At 35.7% G+C, this 23,854-nt stretch overlaps 1 protein-coding gene across 1 annotated transcript in view; it reads right to left on the reverse strand.

Annotated features, from left to right (window-relative positions):
- Nucleotides 1-23,854, reverse strand: part of LOC127847791 (uncharacterized) — a 50,283-nt gene that overhangs the window by 13,527 nt on the left and 12,902 nt on the right. Inside the window, exons 2-5 of the mRNA XM_052379977.1 lie at nucleotides 20,833-21,011; nucleotides 8,298-8,457; nucleotides 2,682-2,837; nucleotides 356-997 (exon numbers count right to left, since the gene is read on the reverse strand). Coding sequence (XP_052235937.1) covers nucleotides 356-997; nucleotides 2,682-2,837; nucleotides 8,298-8,457; nucleotides 20,833-21,011 — 1,137 coding nt within the window. The remainder of the gene's footprint in view (nucleotides 1-355; nucleotides 998-2,681; nucleotides 2,838-8,297; nucleotides 8,458-20,832; nucleotides 21,012-23,854) is intronic.

Consider the following 23,854-nt stretch of genomic DNA (forward strand, 5'->3'; position numbering starts at 1 on the left):
TTCCACTTAAATAGGTATTTTTACACATTTGTAGTCCCTTAGAAAGTTAAATTTAATTAAAGACCTTACTACTTAAAGATCGTTCTTACTAGATTCAAGTTGTTAAGGCTTCATCTCCAACCCTTAGATACTGATGAGCAGCCAGCAGCATAAAACCTGAACAGACTGCGAGTTACTTGCAGGCTGTTCTAGTTTGATGCTGTTTTCACATAGCTATTTTTACCTTGCCTCTGAGTGGAAAAGGATGACAACGAAAAATATCATACTGCACAGACTAAGCACACTAATCTGGAAGAACACTTGAAGATTATGCATGAAGCCCAGTTTTCTTATAACAAAGCTCATATAGAACTACCTGTAGCAGCTCCTCCTCCCTGTTTCAGCTTCATCAGCAGCCTGAAGTCCTCCGTGGGCTGTATATGTCGCTCGTGCGCTAGGTGTTTCAAATACTCCAAAGGTGTTGATGGAGTCGATGGACTGGGGCTGATGAAGTCATTATGATGAAGATTGTATGTTTCTGCCATTTTTGGCATGTCCAGCTTTAACTGCGGCCTTGCTTGCGGGTTATGATGACTCTGAATAGAAGAGTGAATCTGGCCCTGGGCAAAGGGCTGCCGGAAAACTGAGTCATTTACACTTTGGATACTGGATTTAACGGGATTAACGTTAATGTCGTTAAAACGGGCCATTCCTCGAAGCATGGCAAGAGCAGGTGGAACACCGTTTTCCCGTATCGATGGGGAATGGTCCATTGTTTCATGGTTGTGGTAGTATTGAGAGTTGCTGTCATGGCCTCGGACTAGCATGCTGTCCGTTGGTGGCATGGAGCGCTGTCGTTTGAATTCTGGGCTGCTCTGATCGTAGTCTGGCAGACGCGGAGCCCTGCACGGAGGTTCCATGCTTTTGTGGCGCTGGTAATTTTTGGCCGTGTGGTTACTGTGACTGTGCAGAACATGATGCTGGTGGTGGCTGCTGGGATACATGTAGTTTTCGACCCCTAAAATGTAAAAAGGATGGTTAACATGAGATTGACTTTAATTTTTTTAATAAAAATAATGCTTTAACACATTTTATTGGATAGCATCTGATATACAACAAAAAGTCTCATTCCTAACAGTATAGGCTAGAAAAAATAGTTCAATTATTAGATATGTATTGTTAATTATTTACAATGTTTTGTGCAATATACCACAGATTGGATTACACAAAAGGAACTCAAAAAGACTAGAAATGATTTCCAATTGCAATTTTACTGGGATATTTCATACACATTCTTTCAAAATGTATAAATTAAAGAAATTTTAACTGATAGATAATTAGAAACATGTTTAAAACAAACAAACCAGATATTAATAAGACTCAGTCACATCTCATTTACACAAATTTGAAAGTAAAGCTGGAAACACAATTTGTGTGTACATGTATAGATTTTTATACTTTTGATGATGGATTACATTTTGGCCAAGTTGTTTTAAAATCCATTATTTGTATCAAACAAGCAAATTCGTAGAATTTATATCCACCACCAAAATTCTTCTGGACACACATATGTCTGGACGGATGGACAACACCAACATCATCCTCTTATCCATTTATATACTCATACCAAGTTTCAATAAAATCTGTCAAAGCGCTTCCAAGACATGGCTCTGGACACACAAAAAAAGCATTTTTTTCAAGATACAATGGACCATAACTCCGTTATTATCCAATGATGTACTATGCCATTTGGCATGCATCATCCTCTTATCCATGTATATACTCATACCAAGTTTCAATGAAATCCGCCAAAGTACTTCCAAGATATGGCTCCGGACACAAAAAAGCATTTTTTCAAAATACAAAGGGCCATAACTCCGTTATTAACAGCTGGTGTACAATGCCATTTGGCGTGCATCATCCTCTTATCCATATATATACTCATACCAAGTTTTAATGAAATCCGCCAAAGCTCTTCCAAGATATGGCTCCGGACACAAAAGTGATGGACAGACGGAAAGACGGATGGACGGAAAGAAGGAGGGACGGACGGACAACGCCAAAACAATATCTCTCCGCCTATGGCATAATTAGCGTCTGAGACATTTTCATGCTGTTTTATGGCAAAGTTTGACTTTTGACCTCAAATTGTTACACAACACGTTTTCTTATGATGGTGGACATTTGTGGCCAGTTATTTCAAATCCATCAATTAATGGCAATGTTGGGGCTGAGACAGGAAATTTTGCACAGCCATACGACTACCATCTTTGAAGAGGGGCTTAAAAATCTTAGACACAGCATAAAAGCACATGATACACATGGAAAACACAACTGAATAAAACTGGAGTAGATGCCTTGGAACAGAAAATGAAAACAATTGGGGATTAACCCTTTTCCACTCACAGGCGAAGTGGGGATGGCTATGTGCAAACAGCATAAAACCAGAACAGCCTGGGTGTAACTCACAGTCTGTTCAGGTTTTATGCAGTTTGCTGCTCATCAGTATCTAAGGAATGGAAAGGAAGCCTTTAAAACTGAAATCTAGTAAGAATGGTCTTTAATTAAATGTAACTTTCTAAGGGATTACAAATGCGTCAAAATACACATCTAAGTGGTAAAGGGTTAAACAGCATTTGGGGTATTCAAATCTCCCACCAGGCCCCAGACTTTATTGCGAACATTTTAGTGGCAGCACTCACCTGTTGAAGAAGGCCCATGGAGGGATGGGTGATATGAAGAGATTGGACTCCCCATGTAGGGGTTGCCCTCGCAAGATTTGCACATGTACTCATTTTCAGTTACGTCATGGGTGCGGCCATTCTTGTGGCGACTTTCCTCATAATCCTTCTTAATGTCTGGAATCAAACAGAAATGTCAACAGCTGTATGTTTATTCCCTACGCTAACTAACAAATGAAAACTACCAGGTCCCGCAGGAACATATTAGATATTTTGCAAATAAAATGATATGCATTTTGATATTTTAAAGTGTAGACATATGCATTGAAGATTTGCATTTGAAGAAAAACACATATTTCAAATTTGCAAGTAAAGATATATAAATTTGAGATTTGCAAATGACGACATTCAAATTTGAGATTTGCGAGTTCAGACTTACAAATTCAATATTTGCAAATGAAGACATACAAATTTGAGATTTGCAAATGAAGACTTACAGATTTGAGATTTGCAATGAAGACATACAGATTCGATATTTGCGAGTGAAGACATAGAGATTTGAGATTTGCAAGCGAAGACATACCGATTTTAGAATTGAATATGAAGACATACACATTTGAGATTTGCAAATGAAGACAAACAAATTGATATTTACAAGTGAAGACATACAGATTTGAGATTTGCAAGTGAAGACATAGAGATTTGAGATTTGCAAGTGAAGACATACATATTAGAAATTTGCAAGTTATGACATACAGATTTGAGATTTGCAAGTGAAGACATACAGATTTGAGATTTGCAAGTGAAGACATACATATTAGAAATTTGCAAGTTAAGACATACAGATTTGAGATTTGCAAGCGAAGACATACAGATTTGAGAATTGCAAGTGAAGACATAAACATTTGAGATTTGCAAATGAAGAAATACACATTTGAGATTTGCAAGTAAAGAAATACACATTTGAGATTTGCAAGTGAAGACATACAGATCTGAGATTTCCAAGTGAAGACATACAGACTTGAGAACAATGTATTTTTTAATTGACCTAACAAGTTATATCAAAATCTGGATATATCGCGATCGCGATCTGTAGATCCGGCTAACCATAATATAATGGAACTGCAGTGTTTGTCCTGTTAAGCCCTGTTCACTCAACAAGCATTTCAGCCTTCAGTTTGCAAGAGCATCTGGCCTATCTATTTCCTGTAGGGCAAAGTACACTCACCAGGTATTGCAGCCGTAAGTTCATGACAGCATCAGATCTATCTATTTTCAGTAAGGCCAATTACACTTACCAGGTATATCAGCTTTCAGTTAACTGACAGCATCAGGCCTATCTACTTCCTATAGCTATGTTCACATACCAGGTATTGCAGCCTTTAGTTCACTAAGAGCATCAGGCCTATCTTTTTCCTGTTGGGCCAATTACACTTACCAGGTATATCAGCTTTCAGTTCACTGACAGCATCAGGCCTATCTACTTCCTATAGGGCCACGTTCACTTACCAGGTATTGCAGCCTTAAATTCACTCAGGGCATCAGGCCTATCTATTTCCTTTAAGGCCCTGTTCACTTACCAGGTATTGCAGCCTTAAATTCACTCAGGGCATCAGGCCTATCTATTTCCTTTAAGGCCCTGTTCACTTAACAGGTACTGCAGCCTTAATTACACTAACAGCATCAGACCTATCTATTTTTCTGTAGGTCCTTGTACACTTACCCGGTACTGCAGCCTTAATTACACTTACAGCATCAGACCTATCTATTTTTCTGTAGGTCCTTGTACACTTACCAGGTTATGCAGCCTTAATTACACTAACAGCATCAGACCTATCTATTTTTCTGTAGGTCCTTGTACACTTACCAGGTTATGCAGCCTTAATTACACTAACAGCATCAGACCTATCTATTTTTCTGTAGGTCCTTGTACACTTATCAGGTCATGCAGCCTTAATTACACTAACAGCATCAGACCTATCTATTTTTCTGTAGGTCCTTGTACACTTACCAGGTTATGCAGCCTTCAGTTCACTGAGAGCATCAGGTCTCTCTTTTTCCTGTAGGGCCAATTACACTAACCAGGTTCTGCAGCAGTTAGTTAACTGACAGCATCAGGCCTATCTATTTGCTGTAAGGCCCTGTTCACTAACCAGGTATTGAAGCCTTCAGTTCACTGACGCTCGATTGGTCATTGTCGGCTCGGTTACTACTTAAATATACCCCAGGTACTATTAAGTATACTTAAATGTACCCTTGGCACGGAAAATATTACGCTAAATTGGTTGTTGTTGGCTTTTTTCCAAATATATTATGTTCGTATTTATTTCAATATTCTGAACAAGAGCACCGCCTTGTGGGTGCAGACCACTCATCTATTTATTTTTAAAGGTGTAGGGACCTATCTCAATTTCAATCACAAAGGAGGGAGGGGTGGAGTGGAGTGGGGGTGTGGTCATTTATTACATTATCTTCCAAAAATGCAAAAAAAAAAATTTTTTTTGGGGGGGGGGGGGGGGGGGGGATTCTTGGGTGAGATGGTTGGACGGTATTTCAAAAATAAAATAATAAAAATAAATATTTGTGTTTTTTAACCATGTTTGAAAAAAAACAAGAGATGTGTTTTTCAGAAACACAATGCCCCCTATTGTGCCGCTTTGAAATATTTTTATTTTTTTTTACCTTTGACCTTGAAGGATGACCTTGACCTTCCACCACTCAAAATGTGCAGCTTTATGAGAAGGCTGCTTTGAAATATTATTTTTTTGACCTTTGACCTTGAAGGATGACCTTGACCTTGAAGGATGACCTTGACCTTGAACTTTCACCACTCAAAATGTGCAGCTTCATGATTACGCTGCTTTGAATTATTATTTTTGACCTTTGACCTTGAAGGATGACCTTGACCTTGAAGAATGACCTTGAACTTCCACCACTCAAGATGTGCAGCTTCATGAGAACGCCGCTTTGAATTTATTTTTTTTTACCTTGAAGGATGACCTTGACCTTGAACTTCCACCACTCAAAATGTGCAGCTTCATGATAAAGCCGCTTTGATTTTTTGTTTTTTATTGACCTTTGACCTTGAAGGATTACCTTGACCTTGAAGGATGACCTTGAACCTACACCACTCAAAATGTGCAGCTTCATGATAACGCCGCTTTGAATATTTTTTTTGACCTTTGACTTTGAAGGATGACCTTGAAGAATGACCTTGACCTTGAACTTCCACCATTCAAAATGTGCAGCTTCCTGATAATGCCGCTTTGAAATTTTAAATTTGTTTTTTGACCTTTGACCTTGAAGGATGACCTTGACCTTGAAGGATGACCTTGACCTTGAACTTCCACCACTCAAAATTTGCAGCTTCATGAGATACACATGCATGCCAAATATCAAGTTGCTATCTTCAATATTTAAAAAGTTATGGCCAATGTTAAGTTTTCAGACGGACAGACGCCATATATTTGACATTTGACCCTGAAGGATGACCTTCACCTTCACCTTTCACCACTCAAAATGTTCAGCTCCATGAGATACACATGCATGCCAAATATCAAGTTGCTATCTTCAATATTAAAAAAGTAATGGCCAATGTTAAAGTTTTCGGACTGACAGACACCATAAATTTGACATTTGACCTTGAAGGATGACCTTGACCTTTCACCACTCAAAATGTGCAGCTCCATCAGATACACATGCATGCCAAATATCAAGTTGCTATCTTAAAAAGTGAAAAAGTTATGGCCAATGTTTAAGTTTCTTTCGGACGGACAGACAGACTGACTGACACTGACGAACAGTTCAACTGCTGTATGCCACCCTACCGGGGGGCATAAAAATGATTTATTAGATGATCTTGGGAACACAAATACAATGGGGGCGGATTGAGGGGGGGGGGGGGGGGGCGTGGGGGATGGTTTGGACGGAGTCAATTGTGGTATGTCAGGTTAGAGTTGTTTTGTCAAAGTACCAATCGAATCTAATTAATTATTAATAAAGAAGTTATGGCAATTTTAGCAAAATTTAATAATTTGACCTTGAGAGTCAAGGTCATTCAAAGGTCAAGGTAAAATTCAAATTGCCAGGTACAGTACCCTCATGATAGCGTGAAAGTATTTAAAGTTTAAAAGCAATAGCCTTGATACTTTAGAAGAAAAGTGGATCTAAACACAAAATGTAACCATATATTCAAAGTTACTAAGTAAAAAAAAGGCCATAATTCCGTAAAAATGACAACCAGAGTTATGCTACTTGTCCTTTACTGTCCCCTTATGATAGTTTGCGAGTGTTCCAAGTATGAAAGCAATATCTATGATACTTAAGGGGTAAAGTGGACCAAAACACAAAACTTAACCAAATTTTCAAGTATAATAAAGGGCCCATAATTCCGTCAAAATGCCAGTCAGAGTTACATATCTTTGCCTGCACAGTCCCCTTACGATAGTTAGTAAGTGTTGCAAGTATGAAAGCAATGGCTTTGATACTTTAGGAAAAAAGTGGACCTAAACACAAAACTTAACCAAATTTTCAATTTTCTCAGAATAAAAAGGGCACATAATTCCGTCAAAATGCCAGTCAGAGTTACATTACTTTGCCTGCATAGTCCCCTTACGATAGTTAGTAAGTGTTGCAAGTATGAAAGCAATGGCTTTGATACTTTAGGAAAAAAGTGGACCTAAACACAAAACTTAACCAAATTTTCAATTTTCTAAGTATAAAAAGCGCACATAATTCCGTCAAAATGCCAGTCAGAGTTACATAACTTTGCCTGCACAGTCCCCTTACGATAGTTAGTAAGTGTTGCAAGTATGAAAGCAATAGCTTTGATACTTAAGGAATAAAATGGACCTAAACACAAAACTTAACCAAAATTTTCAATTTTCTAAGTATAAAAAGGGCACATAATTCTGTCAAAATGCAAGCCTGAATTATCTAACTTTGCCTGCCCAGTCCCCTCATGATAGTAAGTAAGTGTACCAAGTTTGAATGCAATAGCATTGATACTTTATGAGAAAAGTGTACCTAAACGCAAAACTTAACCAGACGCCGACGCCGACGCCAAGGTGATGACAATAGCTTTCTTTTTTTTTTCCCAAAAATAGATGAGCGTAAAATGGCCTTTATATTATTGAAACTCCTGCTCAAAGAAGTATTTTGAGGAGATTTTTTGTTTCAAAGTGAATTTAATTTTGTTTTCCGTAGTGCGTTTTACGACATCTAATTTTAGGCCGGAATAAAACTCGGGTACAGTCTTAAATGGCAGGGTACATGTAAGTATATTTACCGTACCCAGGGTACATTTAAGTATATTTAAGAGTACCTGGGGTACATGTAAGTAGTACCCAAGCTGACAATGACCAATCGAGCTTCACTGACAGCATCAGGCCTATTTATTTCCTTAAGCGCTATGTTCACTTTCCAGGTAGCCTTTAGTTCACTGAGGGCATCAGGCCTATCTATTTCCTGTAGGGCCAATTACACTTACCAGGTAGTGCAGCCATTACAGTTTAGTTCACTGACAGCATTATGACTGTCTATTTCCTGTAAGGCCCTGTACACTTACCAAGTAGAGCAGCTTTCAGTTCACTGAGAGCATCGGGCCTATCTATTTCCTGTAGGGCCATGTTCACTTACCAGGTATTGCAGCCTTTAGTTCACTGAGAGCATCAGGCCTATCTATTTCCTTTAGGGCCCTGTATACAGCTCCAACAGTGGCATCTGCTTTACTACAACTGTAGTCCTGTAGCACCTTGATTGTGTTTCGCCCATGGGTAGCTTGCTGCACCTCAAACACCTGTTAATAATCAGGGAAAAAGTAAGTAGTTACTTAGATGTAACCTAGATTCAAACTAAGCCTAGATATAGTGAAGATAAACATCATTACAAAGTTTCGTCAGGATTAAGCCAAACATGTACATTGCCGTCTCTAGAACATTTACAAGGATTTCCTAAGATTTGCCCTGTTGACTAAGTTTGTTGGATGTATGGTACCCAGATTCCAACTTGGCCAAGATATTGCCTTACAAACATTCTGACAAAGGTTCATCAAGATTGAGTCATAAATGTGGCTCTAGAATGATAACAAGGTTGTTCAACAAATTGACCTCGTTAATAAGTTTTTGGACACACATTACCCGGGTTTCAACTCAGCTTAGATATAGTAAAAAAATTCTTTGGACCAAGTATCATTGAGATTGAGTCATTAATGTAACCTCTAGAGTGGTAACAAGGTTTTTCAGAGATTTAACCAAGTGACATTGTTTTTGGATGCGATAGAACCAGATCTCAACTGGGCCTAAATATTGTAAAGACAAGAGGGTCAAGGACGCATTGAGCTCACCTGAGACCGCAGGGAAATTAAACATTTTTAGCAGGTAGGTTTAAAAAGTTACACACAAAGAATTGTAATAAGAAAAACTGCAAATACACCTGGCAGCCATTTTATTTATTAAACAAACCATAACCATTTTCGAACTTAGACCAAACATATACTTTTTTATGATCTATGGCAGTTTTATGATGAGAGAGTAAAAATGTAAATCACTTCTAGGGTGTTCAAAATGCCTCATGGTGGCTATATTTTTCAATGGACAGGATGCACAAACAAATGTGACTGTCAGAATGTTCACATGATTTAACTATAATCTGACATAGTGGCCTAGTTTTTGACCCCACATGACCCAGTTAGGAACTAAAATTAAATATAATTGGGAAAAATCTTCAACCAAATTCATGAAGATTGGACAATAAATGAGTCCTTCAGTGTTTACTCCAACTGTCATGTTTTTAAGCAAAGCAGAAACATCTTGGAACATTGCAGGGATATTATTCGAACAAATCTTCTGAACAGGCTTCGTGAATATTAAAAATAAATGTGACTTCTTTAGTGTTAAAATGCTTTTTCTTTTATTTGTCCTTAGAGACCAAGGTTTTGACCTCACCTGATCCAATATTGGGCAAGCTATTATAAGAACAAATTGTTCTGACGAAATTTTAATGAAGACTGGGCCATAAATGTGAGTATTAACCCATTCAGCCCTAGCATTGTATTTATGTGTCCAATAATCTACTGTGCAGTTCCTAGCATCTTATATATGTGTCCAATCATCTACAGGGTGAATTTCTAGCATTGTAAATATACAACAACTTTGGTTGTAGCTCTGTATGCCTAATGACTTAAAAATATGTATGTTTAAATTGGTAGTTAAAAATAACTTATTTAGTTGAAAATAAGCAAAGTTTTCTGAATCTGGAAACTGATTTTGCTTATCTTTTTCTGCACAAAAACATGTGAAAATAAAACAAAAATATCAAGTTGAAATACATGGAACACATTTTTGCCAGTAATTATTAAGTAATCTTTTAACTACTCAGGAACATATTTTATTGTGAGATAAAGGATTAGTCCAAAGACTGCACATTCAAATTGTAAGTAAAATTCGCATTTCAAACATTCAGACAGGAAAACATTTTTTTTTTAAACACCTTACATTTATGGAAATCACTAGGTATTAAATACACTATGTTAACAATTTACATAATCTAGTATAATAAAAAGGTCTTAAAAATCTTGGAAAAATAAAAATTACTATTACATACCATGATTCCAAAACCATCCAGCACTTTGAAGTTAGATTCTATATTTTTTCAGAAATTTGTACCTAATTAACTGACAAGATTGTTGCAACCTCTCCCATGAACAGACACAATCAAAATGCAAAAAGAATCTGCAATTAGTTACCGCTAGCAAGAAATTAAAGCGAGTTCCTTGTGATCTGTTTTTAGCCAATCAAAAGAACAATGATTAAAATTAAGGCAAATATTTCGCCATTTCACGCATACTAATTATAAATATTGCTCCAGGTTTAAATGTCATTCATATGAGCTTTATTCTTTCTTTCACCATATAAAGGCAAACACGATGTAATGACTAAGCTAGCTATGACAATACATCATTGTTAATTAATTTGAATTCGGGCCATGTTTATTTCCACCTCACCACACCTGTCGAGTATCGGCCAAAAAAAAATTATATAATAATTTGTTAAAATTGCTTTGTCCAACACTGGTAAATATGGTCTTGTATAATAGTTTCTTCTTTTACCATTAAATATTTGATAAAATATGTTAAATGTAAATACATTTTCACCCTTTTTGTGATGATCAACCTAAAGGAGCAGGGGGAGAGAAACAAAAAGGAGCAGAGAGCCACACCCTAAAAATACAATCAAAACACTGAAGGAATTGCAGTTTTTCGCTATTGCATAATCTTAGACACAACTTATTTTTTAAAATGAAGTTATCACTTTTTAAATTGCAAGTTAAAAAATTAACACAACATATTCAAATTGAAAGAGAGTGGGTCTAAACGCACATTTCAAGATGTACAAGAATGGTTAGGTACTCTAGAAAAGAGCTATTTTTTAGAAATCTTCAGGCATTTAAACAAACGCAAGAGTATGAAATATATGGTGTTATTCTTCCCCAAAATTACACGAAGATGAATATCATTTTGTATTTGTGTGCCCAAGATACCAAACAATAATATATAAACAAGGGCTGTTTGTATAACACACATGCCCCCCAAATGGGCTGAAAATCAATAGGAGTCATCTGCCAGTCATGATCAATGTACCTATGAAGTTTCATGATCCTAGGCATAAGCGTTCCTGAGTTATCATCCGGAAACCATTATACTGTTTCGAGTCGTTGTGACACTGACCTTTGATCTAGTGACCTGAAAATCAATTGGGGTCATCTGCTAGTCATGATCAATGTACCTATGAAATTTCATGATCCTAGGCGTAAGCATTCCTGAGTTATTATCTGGAAATCATTATACTGTTTCAAGTCATTGTGACATTGACCTACGACCTAGTGACATGAAACCAAAAGGGGTCATCTGCCAGTTATGATCAATGTACCCATGAAGTTTCGTGATCCTAGGCTTAAGCGTTCTTGAGTTATCATCCGGAGACCATTATACTGTTTTGAGTCACTGTGACCTTGACCTTTGACCTAGTGACCTGAAAATCAAGAGGGGTCATCTGCCAGTCATGATCAATGTACCTATGAAGTTTCATGATCCTAGGCGTAAGTGTTCTTGAGTTATCATCCAGAAACCATTTTACTGTTTCGAGTCACTGTGACCTTGACCTTTGACCTAGTGACCTGAAAATTAATAGGGGTCATCTGCCAGTCATGATCAATGTACCTATGAAGTATCATGACCTAAGCGTTCTTGAGTTATCATCAGAAACCATTTGGTGGACGGACCGACCGAACGAAGGACCGACATGTGCAAAACAATATACCCCCTCATCTACGAAGGGGGGCATAAAAATATTAAATATAAATACTATATAAGGCCATCAGTATATAAATATTTAGAAATACTTAAATCAAGTAACAGAGCAGAACTGATCAAATAGTCACTTTTTACAAAAGAATCACTCACTATGCGGTATCAAAAATTAAATGCTCATGATTTTTCTAACAAAAATAATGTTTGTTGATTTATTTATGTATGAATACAAAAGGAAAAATTATAAGCATTTATCAATTGTAGCAAATGTTAATTGTATTTATTTTTAAATTGTAAGCTGTGTAAAAATACACTTAGAGCAAATAATATTTACATTTATTTTAAAATTGTAAGGTCCGTATACATATTGTTTGCAAATTTAAATGCATATTCAATATTTGCTATCTGCACAACAGAAATTTTATGATAATTTATCTGAACTTCACACCTTTTTTCCAATTGTTGATTTTGTTTTTCCCCACAAAATGTGGAAATATGAATGCCTTATCTTGTTGACATTCATTCATTCAACACATTCAAATATGAAGGCCTTATCAAGTTGACATTCATTCATTCAACACATTCAAATATGAAGGCCTTATCATGTTGACATTCATTCATTCAACACATTCAAATATGAAGGCCTTATCTTGTTGACAATCATTCGTTCAACACATTCAAATATGAAGGCCTTATCATGTTGACATTCATTCATTCAACACATTCAAATATGAAGGCCTTATCATGTTGACATTCATTCATTCAACACATTCAAATATGAAGGCCTTATCTTGTTGACATTCATTCATTCAACACATTCAAATATGAAGGCCTTATCATGTTGACATTCATTCATTCAACACATTCAAATATGAAGGCCTTATCTTGTTGACATTTATTCATTCAACACATTCAAAAATGAAGGCCTTATCATGTTGACATTCATTCATTCAACACATTCAAATATGAAGGCCTTATCATGTTGACATTCATTCATTCAACACATTCAAATATGAAGACCTTATCTTGTTGACATTCATTCATTCAACACATTCAAATCACACTTTCAGAGCCATGTCATGCAAAAATAGATCTTATGGCAATTGCGCAGTCTAGTCAGGATCCTGCAAGGTACTGTGGTCTCATTAGGTATCTTCTGACCAGATGCACAGGCTGGACTATAGCTACCCTTGCCAAGTATGGCATAAGACCTGTTTTTGCATGACACAGGTCTTTAAAACTTTTATTGTTTCGTGTAAATGGTAAATCTAAGCACAATTTTGTTCTATAGAAAATTGAAATCAAACTGTGTTATTTACAGCAAACTGGAAAATTTCAGGAACGATTTCGAGACGGACTGACTGAGTACAGCAACCATTTGTTGTTAGGTACTTGAACAATTCCATCTTATAATGATGCTCTACTATTTCAGGAGTGTCTGTTTTCTCATCTTGAAAGCAATACAGTGTTATCAACATTTATTGATAGTCAATAATGTCTTGACCTAATACTGACCCTAAAATTCTGCAAGATAGATTTAAACGCCTAATTGTCAGTGCCAATTTTAGGGGAAAACCAGATTTTCCTAAAAACTTAATTACTCAACAGTTTTATTTTTCCCCAATTCAAAGTGCTCATTCACATTGCCAAAAAACAATTTAAAAAAAGACCTCTTTCAGTCTGTGGACATGAGAAAGAGCTAATAGGCTTAACAATGTTTAATGTTAAATTGGTCACTCTCAGCTTATGTATAGGGGCTGAACCATTTTTTCTACGAAAAATAAAGTTAGAATAGACTGATACCGGAATTCCCTAGAGTTAAGAAAACCCACTAATCCCTCAGTACAAACAACGCTCATCCATTAGATCAACAATTATTTAATTTAAATAATAAGGGTTGATGTGGTGTGTGATTTTGAACAGATTTTACATGGGTCAGCTTTAATTGTACCAGCAGTTTAGTGGAATTTTCCAAAAGGTCGCTTTTCCAGGATACATATAATGGGGCTTGTGTGACAAGCTGCTACACCCATCACTAAATTACTTTAGTTCAATCCAAGTGCTTACAAGAGAGCAGAGCAGTTGTGGTTAAAAACTTGTTTACACCTTGAGCTCTTGCACACTTCCTGATACAAAATATTTACATAATCTGAATGTAAATGGTAGAACCCATTCCACAAAGCAAATACTGCAGTAGGTTTCCCCTAAGTACTTCAAGCCCATATTCTTAGACAAAAGAAAGTGCATTTAGAACAATAGAAACTTCAACAAAACATCAGTGGACAACAAGTTAATGAACAAAGTGATGTGATTAATGGACCTATAGGTTATAAATCCCTTTATATTTTCTATCCCTAGCTTTTCTTATAAAATATTTGATGTTAACTAAATTAACAAAGTAAATGCTGATATTGTTTAGCAAATATGTATTTTAAGTCCTTAAAATCAAGGATAAGTGAAAGATTGAAACACAATCTAATATCAGGCGACAAAAAAGGCTGCACAAACACTAGATTCAGGACCAAAATCTTCCGTATTCTTCTATTTCACTACACACAGAGTACGTGCTGAGTAATATGAGATAGTATGAAACTTTCCATTTTTCTGATTTATTTATGTTCAAGTTTAATACAAACATACAATTGTACATTGCATAATCAATAATTATTCTGCATGTAGCAATCACTTCTGTCAGTGTTTATATGAATAAGAATGCCTGAGTTTTCAGTCCTAAACCTAACATTTGTGCAGCCTTTTTTTTACTTAAGTATGTTTAATGACCATGCTTTACCCCATAAAGTAAATTAACAATTATTGAATTACTGCAATGTACTTATAATAGTCATTTCAATTAGCATAAGTTAACCTCTTAGTTTAAACCTATTTATTTTAGCTCGATTGCATAGAAAGCCTAAGGCTTATATAAACGCTCTTGAGTCCGTTTCCTGGGCCTAGAACCAGTACTTGTTGTCTATGGTGGAGATCTAAAGAACGCTCCCACAGTGGGGATCCAATCTGTGACCTCCCTGTCACTAGGTGGACACCATATCCATTACACCATGGCGACCTTAAGTTAACCTTTTAGTGCTGGACTCCTAAATTTTTAGTAAGACTTGCTATGAGTTGTAAACAAGAACACCGCATAACGGGTGCCAACGCTCGGCTGCGAAAGCTTGTCAGATTTTTTTTTTTTTTTTTAGAGGTCACGGTGACCTTGACCTTTGACCTAGTGACCCAAAATTGGGTGTTGCGTGTAAAACTCATCAAGGTGCATCTACTTATGAAGTTTCAAAGGTGTAGGTGGAATCACTTTGATTTTAGAGCCAATGTTAAGGTTTTAGCACGACGCCTATAGCGTCTGGCCGACGACGAGCTGGCTATGACAATACCTCGGGTTTTCTCCAAAAACAGCTAAGCTAAAAATGGGTGTGGCGTGTAGAAATGAGGAAGGTGAATGTACATATGAAGTTTAAAAGTTGTAGGTGGAAGCACTTTTATTGTAGAGGCTATGTTTAAGTTTTATATTAGAGGTCATGGCGACCTTGACCTTTGACCTAGTGACTCAAAAATGGGTGTGGCGTGTAGAACTCATCAAGGTGCATGTACATATGAAGTTTCAAAGTTGTAGGTGGAAGCACTTTGATTTTAGAGCGAATGTAAAGGTTTATGTTAAAGTTTTATATTAGAGGTCACAGTGACCTTGACCTTTGACCTAGTGAACCAAAAATGGGTGTGGCGTGTAGAACTCATCAAGGTGCATGTACATATGAAGTTTCAAAGTTGTAGGTGGAAGCACTTTGATTTTAGAGGGAATGTAAAGGTTTATGTTAAAGTTTTATATTAGAGGTCACAGTGACCTTGACCTTTGACCTAGTGACCCAAAAATGGGTGTGGTGTGTAGAACTCATCAAGGTGCAACTACATATGAAGTTTCAAAGTTGTAGGTGAAAGCACTTTGATTTTAGAGCCTATATTAACGTTTTATATTAGAGGTCACAGTGACCTTGAACTTTGACCCAGTGACCCAGAAAAGGGTGTGGCATGTAGAACTCATCACGGTGCATCTACATATGAAGTTTCAAAGTTGTAGGTGGAAGCACTTTGATTTTAGAGCCAATGTTAAGGTTTTAGCACGACGCCTACGGCGGACAGCTGATGGCGGACGTCGGACGACGAGCTGGCTATGACAATACCTCGGGTTTTCTCTGAAAACAGCCGAGCTAAAAAAGACTTTCACCATCAAAGAACAATAAAATAATTTGGAATTCCTTAAAGAAACAGGATTTTCAATTTCAACCATTAGCTTTTAACTTTCCACTAACAATTAGGTAAAACAAGAGATCTGTCACCAACAAAATAGACGTCCCCTAACAGGTAAATGTTGTCAGGTAAGAACAGGATCTCTTTAAGTTTATAACGTGCACATTTCTCATATGGAGTATCATCAATATAGCTAAATTTCTTTTGCAGTTTTCGCAGGAAATAGATTTTAAGATGGACAGACAGACACAACTAAATTAACATTCATACTGCCTTCTATTTAAATGCGGATTTTTATTCACCTAGCTCAAATACCTAAATAGTACAGAGTTGTTGCAGAATCCAGATTTTGGTTTGACATATTTATTTAACCATAGCAACAACATTTTTGTATAAACAAATCAAAGCGCTGAAGGCACTGAAGTTGTTCGCTATTGCATAATTTAAGACGAAACTCATTTTTCAAAATTAATCGCAAGTTTGAAATGAACACACGCCTTTCAAATTTATGTTTGTCACTGTATACAGTTTACTGTTATGGCATGTTAGTGAAATGGAAGATAATAAAAGGTAAAAGTACTTAATATATTAATAATTCTGTGTTAAATACATCAATAAAAATCAATAATGTATATATGTTAATATGTGTTAATATTTTTCCTAAACTGAAAAATACACTTTTTTCTAATCAGGCTGTTCACAATATTGATATGAACAGGGGTTTCAATCTAATGTTTTACTTTTCCTGTAAATACTTGTTCTGGCATCATTCACTCCAATAGTCCGTGTGTTTTAACAAACATAACATGTAAGCATAATGCATATGGATCAGACTTTTCACAGATCCCATTACATATAAATAAATTCATGTTAGTTATTTGCCACTTAAGCCAGAAATGTGTGAATCGTTCTTCTTGTTTAAGTTGACATGGAGACTGTCTGTTCCGAGACGCATTTTCACATTGATTATTTACTATATAAGTGCATTGTCCATACCTTAAAGAACGGTATTTAATGAACGAATATATATATTTTATATATCCATATGTGTGGCACGTTGATCTTTGAAATTATACTTATTATTCGTGTTTTTCACTTGAAATCGGCATGTGTTTCTCCACTGTCCGCCATCTTGGAATGTTGACTTGTGGGTAATTTTTGCATAGCAACACACTGCGTCGTATACATAAACTTTACCTGCTCTATATTTAAACTTTAGGTAAGAAAGTTGCACTATTTTTAGCAGCAGTAAGGTTATTATTTAGTTCATATACCGTAGGTTTCCACCTATAGCGCGCAGTGTTTTACCTCCAAAATTCAAATTAAAAAGCTGGTGCGCGGTATACATTGATACAAAGCTATCCTGGCTGCTAAATTGGTAAAAAATATGTTGTGTAATCTTAAATAATCAAAATGGCCGCCATGTTTGTTTCCAGAAAACTACCACCCTATAATCGTACAGACTGAGGGGCCAACGTCGAAACAACAAGAAGTCGCTACTGGTAGATATGAATGCGGTAGAAGAAGTTTTGGTAAAAAAAAAATTTGTTTGAATAAACTTGCGGACATTTCTTTGTTTGTGTTTTTACACTTCTTTATTGATGAATTCCGATGGGGATTGTTGTCGACATTCCGGAGAGCAGGCAAGGGTAGGTGCGAACGAGGTCTTTGCGGGTTACGGTAGGTGTGAAAGGGGGTCATTTTGCACTTTGTAATTGGCAGATGTTATTGAGTAATATGTGCCACGACTTGTTAAGACGATTATTGACATTTGAGACACTAATTGACGCTCGAGAACGTGAAGATATGCAATTGCATTTTGTGTGTATAAATATTGAACTTTCGACAGTGGTGTACCTCAACAACTGTATCCCTGTCTTCCATGCGACATTCAAATTTACCGGTAATGCCCATGCTTTCCTCGAGGAAAAATCACACGATGTACACTAATTCTTATTTTCTTACGTTTTTCACTAAATGCACGTGGACTGTTAATCTTTTGCTAGAAAATTACAAAATTGTCAGAAAAGTATAGTGCTATGCAACCCATGCTCCTAATCATAATGACGCTTCCTATTTCGAATGCTTAATTAAGCTTTCCAATGCCCCTGATTATTGGATTGTGCAATAGTAAAATGGCGGCCATTTTCGTTCCGATTTGGTGCTTTTATTGTCTTTAAATACTTTTTTCTCCATTTTTGCATTAAAAAAACAGCCTGCGCGCTATACACGGGAGCGCGCTATACGTGGAAACCTACGGTAGTCTGTTTTAAATTGTTAAAGTCTATTTTACGATTTATAAATGTTTAGAGTGCGAGCGTTCCATGATTGGTCACGGCAGTTATTGTGACTCGTTTTTGGTCACACAGTGACCAATATTTGGTCACAGTGACCAATTTCTGGTCATAAGTGGAACGCCGCGTCTATATAAAGTGACAAAATTTTGGTCACGGGGTTCATTCTAGTTTTAATCTTTAAAGAGGTAACCTCTATCACGTTTTTCTCTAAAAAGTAAGCTTAACATTAACAATAGTAACTTTGGTATTGAACCCTTGAATTTTGAGACATAAGTTATAGCTCACACTAAGTTCTTTTAAATATTGAGTAATTGAACCATTAAATCTAACTTTAACTACTGTATTATATTTAATGGAGCGTCATTGAATCTTTGACATCCATTACTATTATGTGACTATGCTACATTGTCAAGAACGTCAAGTCTGATGAATGCCACGTATTTAAATGAATGTATCTGATGTTAGCATTTGGTATATCAGTACACAGTTATAACCGTTTATTGTGAATAATCCCGTTGAACATTTTGTACCGGAATTGCGTTATAAATTTACTACTACGGAACGCAACAATATTTTTGCCCTTTCATAAATCAAACACATGGTAACATTTACTTCTTGAATTTATTATGCAATGTCCCTCCAAGATTAAACAATTAAAATTGAGACCTGTAAAATTAACAACTGGCCTGTAAATTATTTCTCCAAGTAGGCCAGTCTGGCCTGTAAATTGTGACGGTCTTTTGCCGTGTCATGTTCTGAACTCGTTGGTAAACCTCAATACAAATAACTCATGACTGCATGATTTAATAACACAAGATGTTTCGCTTATATTACACTACATGACATCCCATTTTCTTTCTTTTTTTATATATTATAAATACATGATACATCAACTACTGTATCGTTGCATATGCGAAAAGGTATATGAAAGAAAAACAAAAACATAACCTGCTGTATTACATTATGTACATCTCTGTTCATAAAATCATAATGGGACATTGTCTTTTAAACCGCAGAGTTTTAAATTGTTATTGAAAATAGAACATTCCATAACAAAATTCAAATTAATTAATATAGAGATACTTTTAAATTTAATAGTGAATTGAAGTTAATAAAAGTTAACAATTTTTCAGCATGTACCACAAAATTATTCACTAAAATAAATGTTCCCTAAGTTTCCACAAACTTGTCGCTGTTATCTAAGATTCAGGCTTTGTACAGGTCAAAATGTTTTTCTAACAAATGCCAGATACACTTAATTTCGTGTTTCAGCTAGGAAATGATAACAAAATGTGATCACAACAAAAACAAGCTAGAAAGTAAATACACCTTAAAAAAACAATGAAGTATTGGATTTCTGTGAGAAGACAACTTTGCGCGGATGCAGCAGTATTCAGTGGTTATTGTTCTTAGCGTAGTTAAGAGCAGACTGACTTGCAAACCTCCCTCTTAACATAAGTTGTCTGCAAACGCTACTAAAAAATTCCTGAACTAGTTTAATAAAACATGGTATGATATGACAACTCGTGCCAGATCCTATATATTACCCTTAATCCAAATACCAAGTTTCATTAATCTAGCTTGAGTATTTTTTAGTTATCGCTGGATAAAAATTCTAGCTTTTAATTATTTCCATTATCTTAGCAACCACAAATTTTTCTCTGACAAATAAACTGAAATAATATGAATAATCACCATATTGGCTTCTATCGGTATATTAAGTTTTATTGCCCTCTATCCATATACCAAGTTTAATCAATCTAGCCATACTGTTTCTGTTCAAAATACAGATTGAAACACTTAAATGAGGACACTTCCAGACTGATAAATGCATACACAACGTCCATTCTAAGCAATCATAATTAAGACTTTTTTATGATAACATGAACTCTATTGGCAACTTAGGGCCCAGATTTTTGGCAACTTTCCAAGCTGATAACATGAACTCTGGGCCCAGATTTATGGCAACAATCCATGTTAATGTAAAAACAATTAAAAACAAGACTATTGCCAAGCAATGTATGTCCCTTCCGGCTCCACCATTGTTAGAATTTATTTATTTTATATATTTGTTGCCATAGCAACAGAATATTTGATGTAGGAACAAAATGAAATGACATGCATAATGTCCATATTGCCATCTATCCATGTTTCAAGTTTCATGGAAAAATAAGACAAACTTTTAAAGTTATCGCAGGATCCAGAAAAGTGTGACAGACAGACTCACAGAGCGCAAACCATAAGTCCCCTCCGGTTAAACCGATAGGGGACAATTACAGTGTTTAGAATCTCAACGAACAAAACTTACGCAGATTTGCTCAGTGGTGTAGCCCAGCCTATCAGCCAGCATGCGCCAGTTGTTTCCATTCACCGAGCTCTCTGTATCAAGCTTATCTGCCAACTTGCGGAATACCGAATATCGCACATGGCGAAATGGGATGTTCAGATCGCCAAACTCTGAGCTCATGATGTGCAGTTTACATAAAGCTAATACCATAAAATGTTTATGTTATGTTAAGCAGTCATATGAAACAAAAAGAGACATTAACCCATTACCACTTAGAAACTTATTTTGACTCCTTTGTATTTCCATACAAAAAGTCAAATTTAATTAAAGACCTTTCTTTACAGATTCAAGCTCAATTAAAGGCTTCATTTCCAACCCTTAGATATTGATAAGCAGCAAACAGCATAAAACCTGAACAGACTGCGAGTTATTCACAGGCTGTTCTGGTTTAATGCTGTTTGCACACAGCCATTTTCACTTTGCTTCTGCGTGGGAAAGGGTTAAATGTTAAACAAAACAATAAACACAGTCTAACTAATAAGGTTGTATGTAGCCGACTACTTAGGACTCATGCTTTTGATTTACAGAAATTTTAAATCTGTAGCCCTATGTTTTGTTTTTTTCTCAGAAGTCATCATGACCAAATTTTTTGTAACTGTAAGAAGTGCATGGCATTTTATAGTGTTTTATTCCAAGATGTTGTTCTTATAAATGCGCCTTGGGCTTATGATTTTGCTTACCAATAGCTCAAATTGCCTCCGAAAAAAATGAAGATGATTACTGGAAACTTGGTTTTGCAATTACTGGAAGCCACACAACATATCTTTTTAATAAATGCCTCCACATATTTTTTAATAATGCACACGTCCATGCCACATGATAAAATCCTTAATTTTGCCTCAAACTCTCATGCATATGATTAAAATAAGTTATAGATGTGACGTTGTCTTTCTTTATTACTCAATCAATTTTTTTATATTGTATAAAATATATTGGAATGTCATTTATTTAAACGCTCCCCCCACCCACATCACATCCATAGGCAAATGTTAGGCCACAAAGGGCACTTTTTATTAGGAATTCTACTGTATTTCTTTATCAGTTTGTAATGGTGATGATTATTACCGGTACTTTAACCCTTTCAGTGCGGGAACCGAATTTTGAAGGCCTTTGCAAACAGTTTGGATCCTGATGAGACGCCACAGAATGTGGCGTCTCATCAGGATCCAAACTGTTTGCTATTCTGATAGTATTCTTTGAAAAAAATCGAAGAAAATGCTAATTTTAGAAATTCAGCAGACGACATTTTAGCAGAAGACAAATTACCCAGCATGCAAAGGGTTAATTTCAACCAATACAGAGTTGACTGACAATAATTACTTTGTTGAAAAACTTTAGCTGACTAGCATACTTAGAAATCACTAAAGTACTTTCACTTGAGCCAAAAAGCTGATGAAAGCAAGTAAAAATACTAACGTGTATGTAAAATGCTCGTTAAAAAGTAAACCTTAGGCAATCACACCAAACAAGTAGTCCAAATGTAAAAATAAAGACAAAGTTTTTTAAAGAATATATTTGCATCGCTATGTGATATATACATCTGATAATAGTTTCATCAAATATTATGCATTATATGCGACAGCTGTATATGTTTGTCTTTTTTCTCTTTAAACAATTTGGTTTCTACGAACACATTATTAAGAATCACTATAAGTAACAAGTAACCACTTACGGTATGAGAACAAGTTGAAGTACAAAAAACAATTGATACAACTATCAATTCAATTTGTCAACATTTCTTGGAAACTGTTACTTAAACAATACCAAAAATAAAATGCATTGACTTCCTAAACATCTTGTGTTAGCTACATCTCATAATTGATGACTGGAAATTAAAAATGGAATAGAAGGTGAAGGATTAAACTTTGCTTGTCAGGTGTTTTCCATTTACATACAAATTTGTATTACCAGTTTTCATTAGCTAGACAATAGTCAAATCATTATGAACAGTTACTAGTCAAAACTGATACAAATGTTAAAATAATTATCTTGTTCCTTCATGTGGTGGTCAAGTTGGTGCGTGTTTTATCCACAAGCAGCTGCATCATAATAAAATCAAGGTATGTTGGTTAGGTTAGAAACATCCTAACGTTTGTGTGTAAAATAAAAATGGATGATTTGGGTAGTACACAATCTTTCAGCAATAGGAACAGAGTGCATTTCAGCAGAGCACTACATTAGATTTCAAGCTTTTTTATACAAAACTTTATCTTTAAAATAATTTAAGTTACTTCGCTGCAAATCTGTTATATCGCGGTTTGTGGGATCCACAAATGGCAGTTGAGATATATCTGGATTGCAATATAACTTGTCAGGTCATTCATGCATTCATATGTATGCCTTAGCTCAGTTTGGCAATCTCAAACCAAGGTATTTACCTACTTTATTGCATAATGTATTATATCCATATTGGTATACCAAAAGGTATTTAATAATGTATTTTCAAATACGTATAATAAATTTTTAATCCTTTGGCATTGCTTGGTCTTAAATATTTGACCACTTAAATAAAAAATACTTCTTTACTTTTGGTTTAAAAAATTGTAGTGATTTAAAAAACACACTTTTTCTCTTAATTTAAAACAAGTTGTTTACGCTGTATCTTCTTGGCTACAGTTATATAGATAGCTTAGTATTGATCTGTTTCTTTATCAATTATTGTATACACCTTCACCTATATAGGCTAATTACCAAGAATCCGAAGAAAATTCAATAGGGAACGTGTCAAAGGTGACAAGCGTAATGACATAAAGCTGTTAATCTTTGATGTAGGGAAAGTGGTGTTATTGTTTGTCACGCTACACAAGTGTGTAACACAGGTGCCAAAAATTTAAACCAAACTTGATAAAGTTATGAATGTTGGATTTTACTGAAAATTGAAGTGAGTGAAAAGAAATAGGGGTCCACGGCCATCTCGCCACATGTTAGACATTGCCATATAATGTACCGCAATAAAATGGATTTGCAGTGTATTGCAGAATGT

The sequence above is a fragment of the Dreissena polymorpha genome, chromosome 1, assembly GCF_020536995.1.
Source record: "Dreissena polymorpha isolate Duluth1 chromosome 1, UMN_Dpol_1.0, whole genome shotgun sequence".
Lineage (NCBI taxonomy): Eukaryota > Metazoa > Mollusca > Bivalvia > Myida > Dreissenidae > Dreissena > Dreissena polymorpha.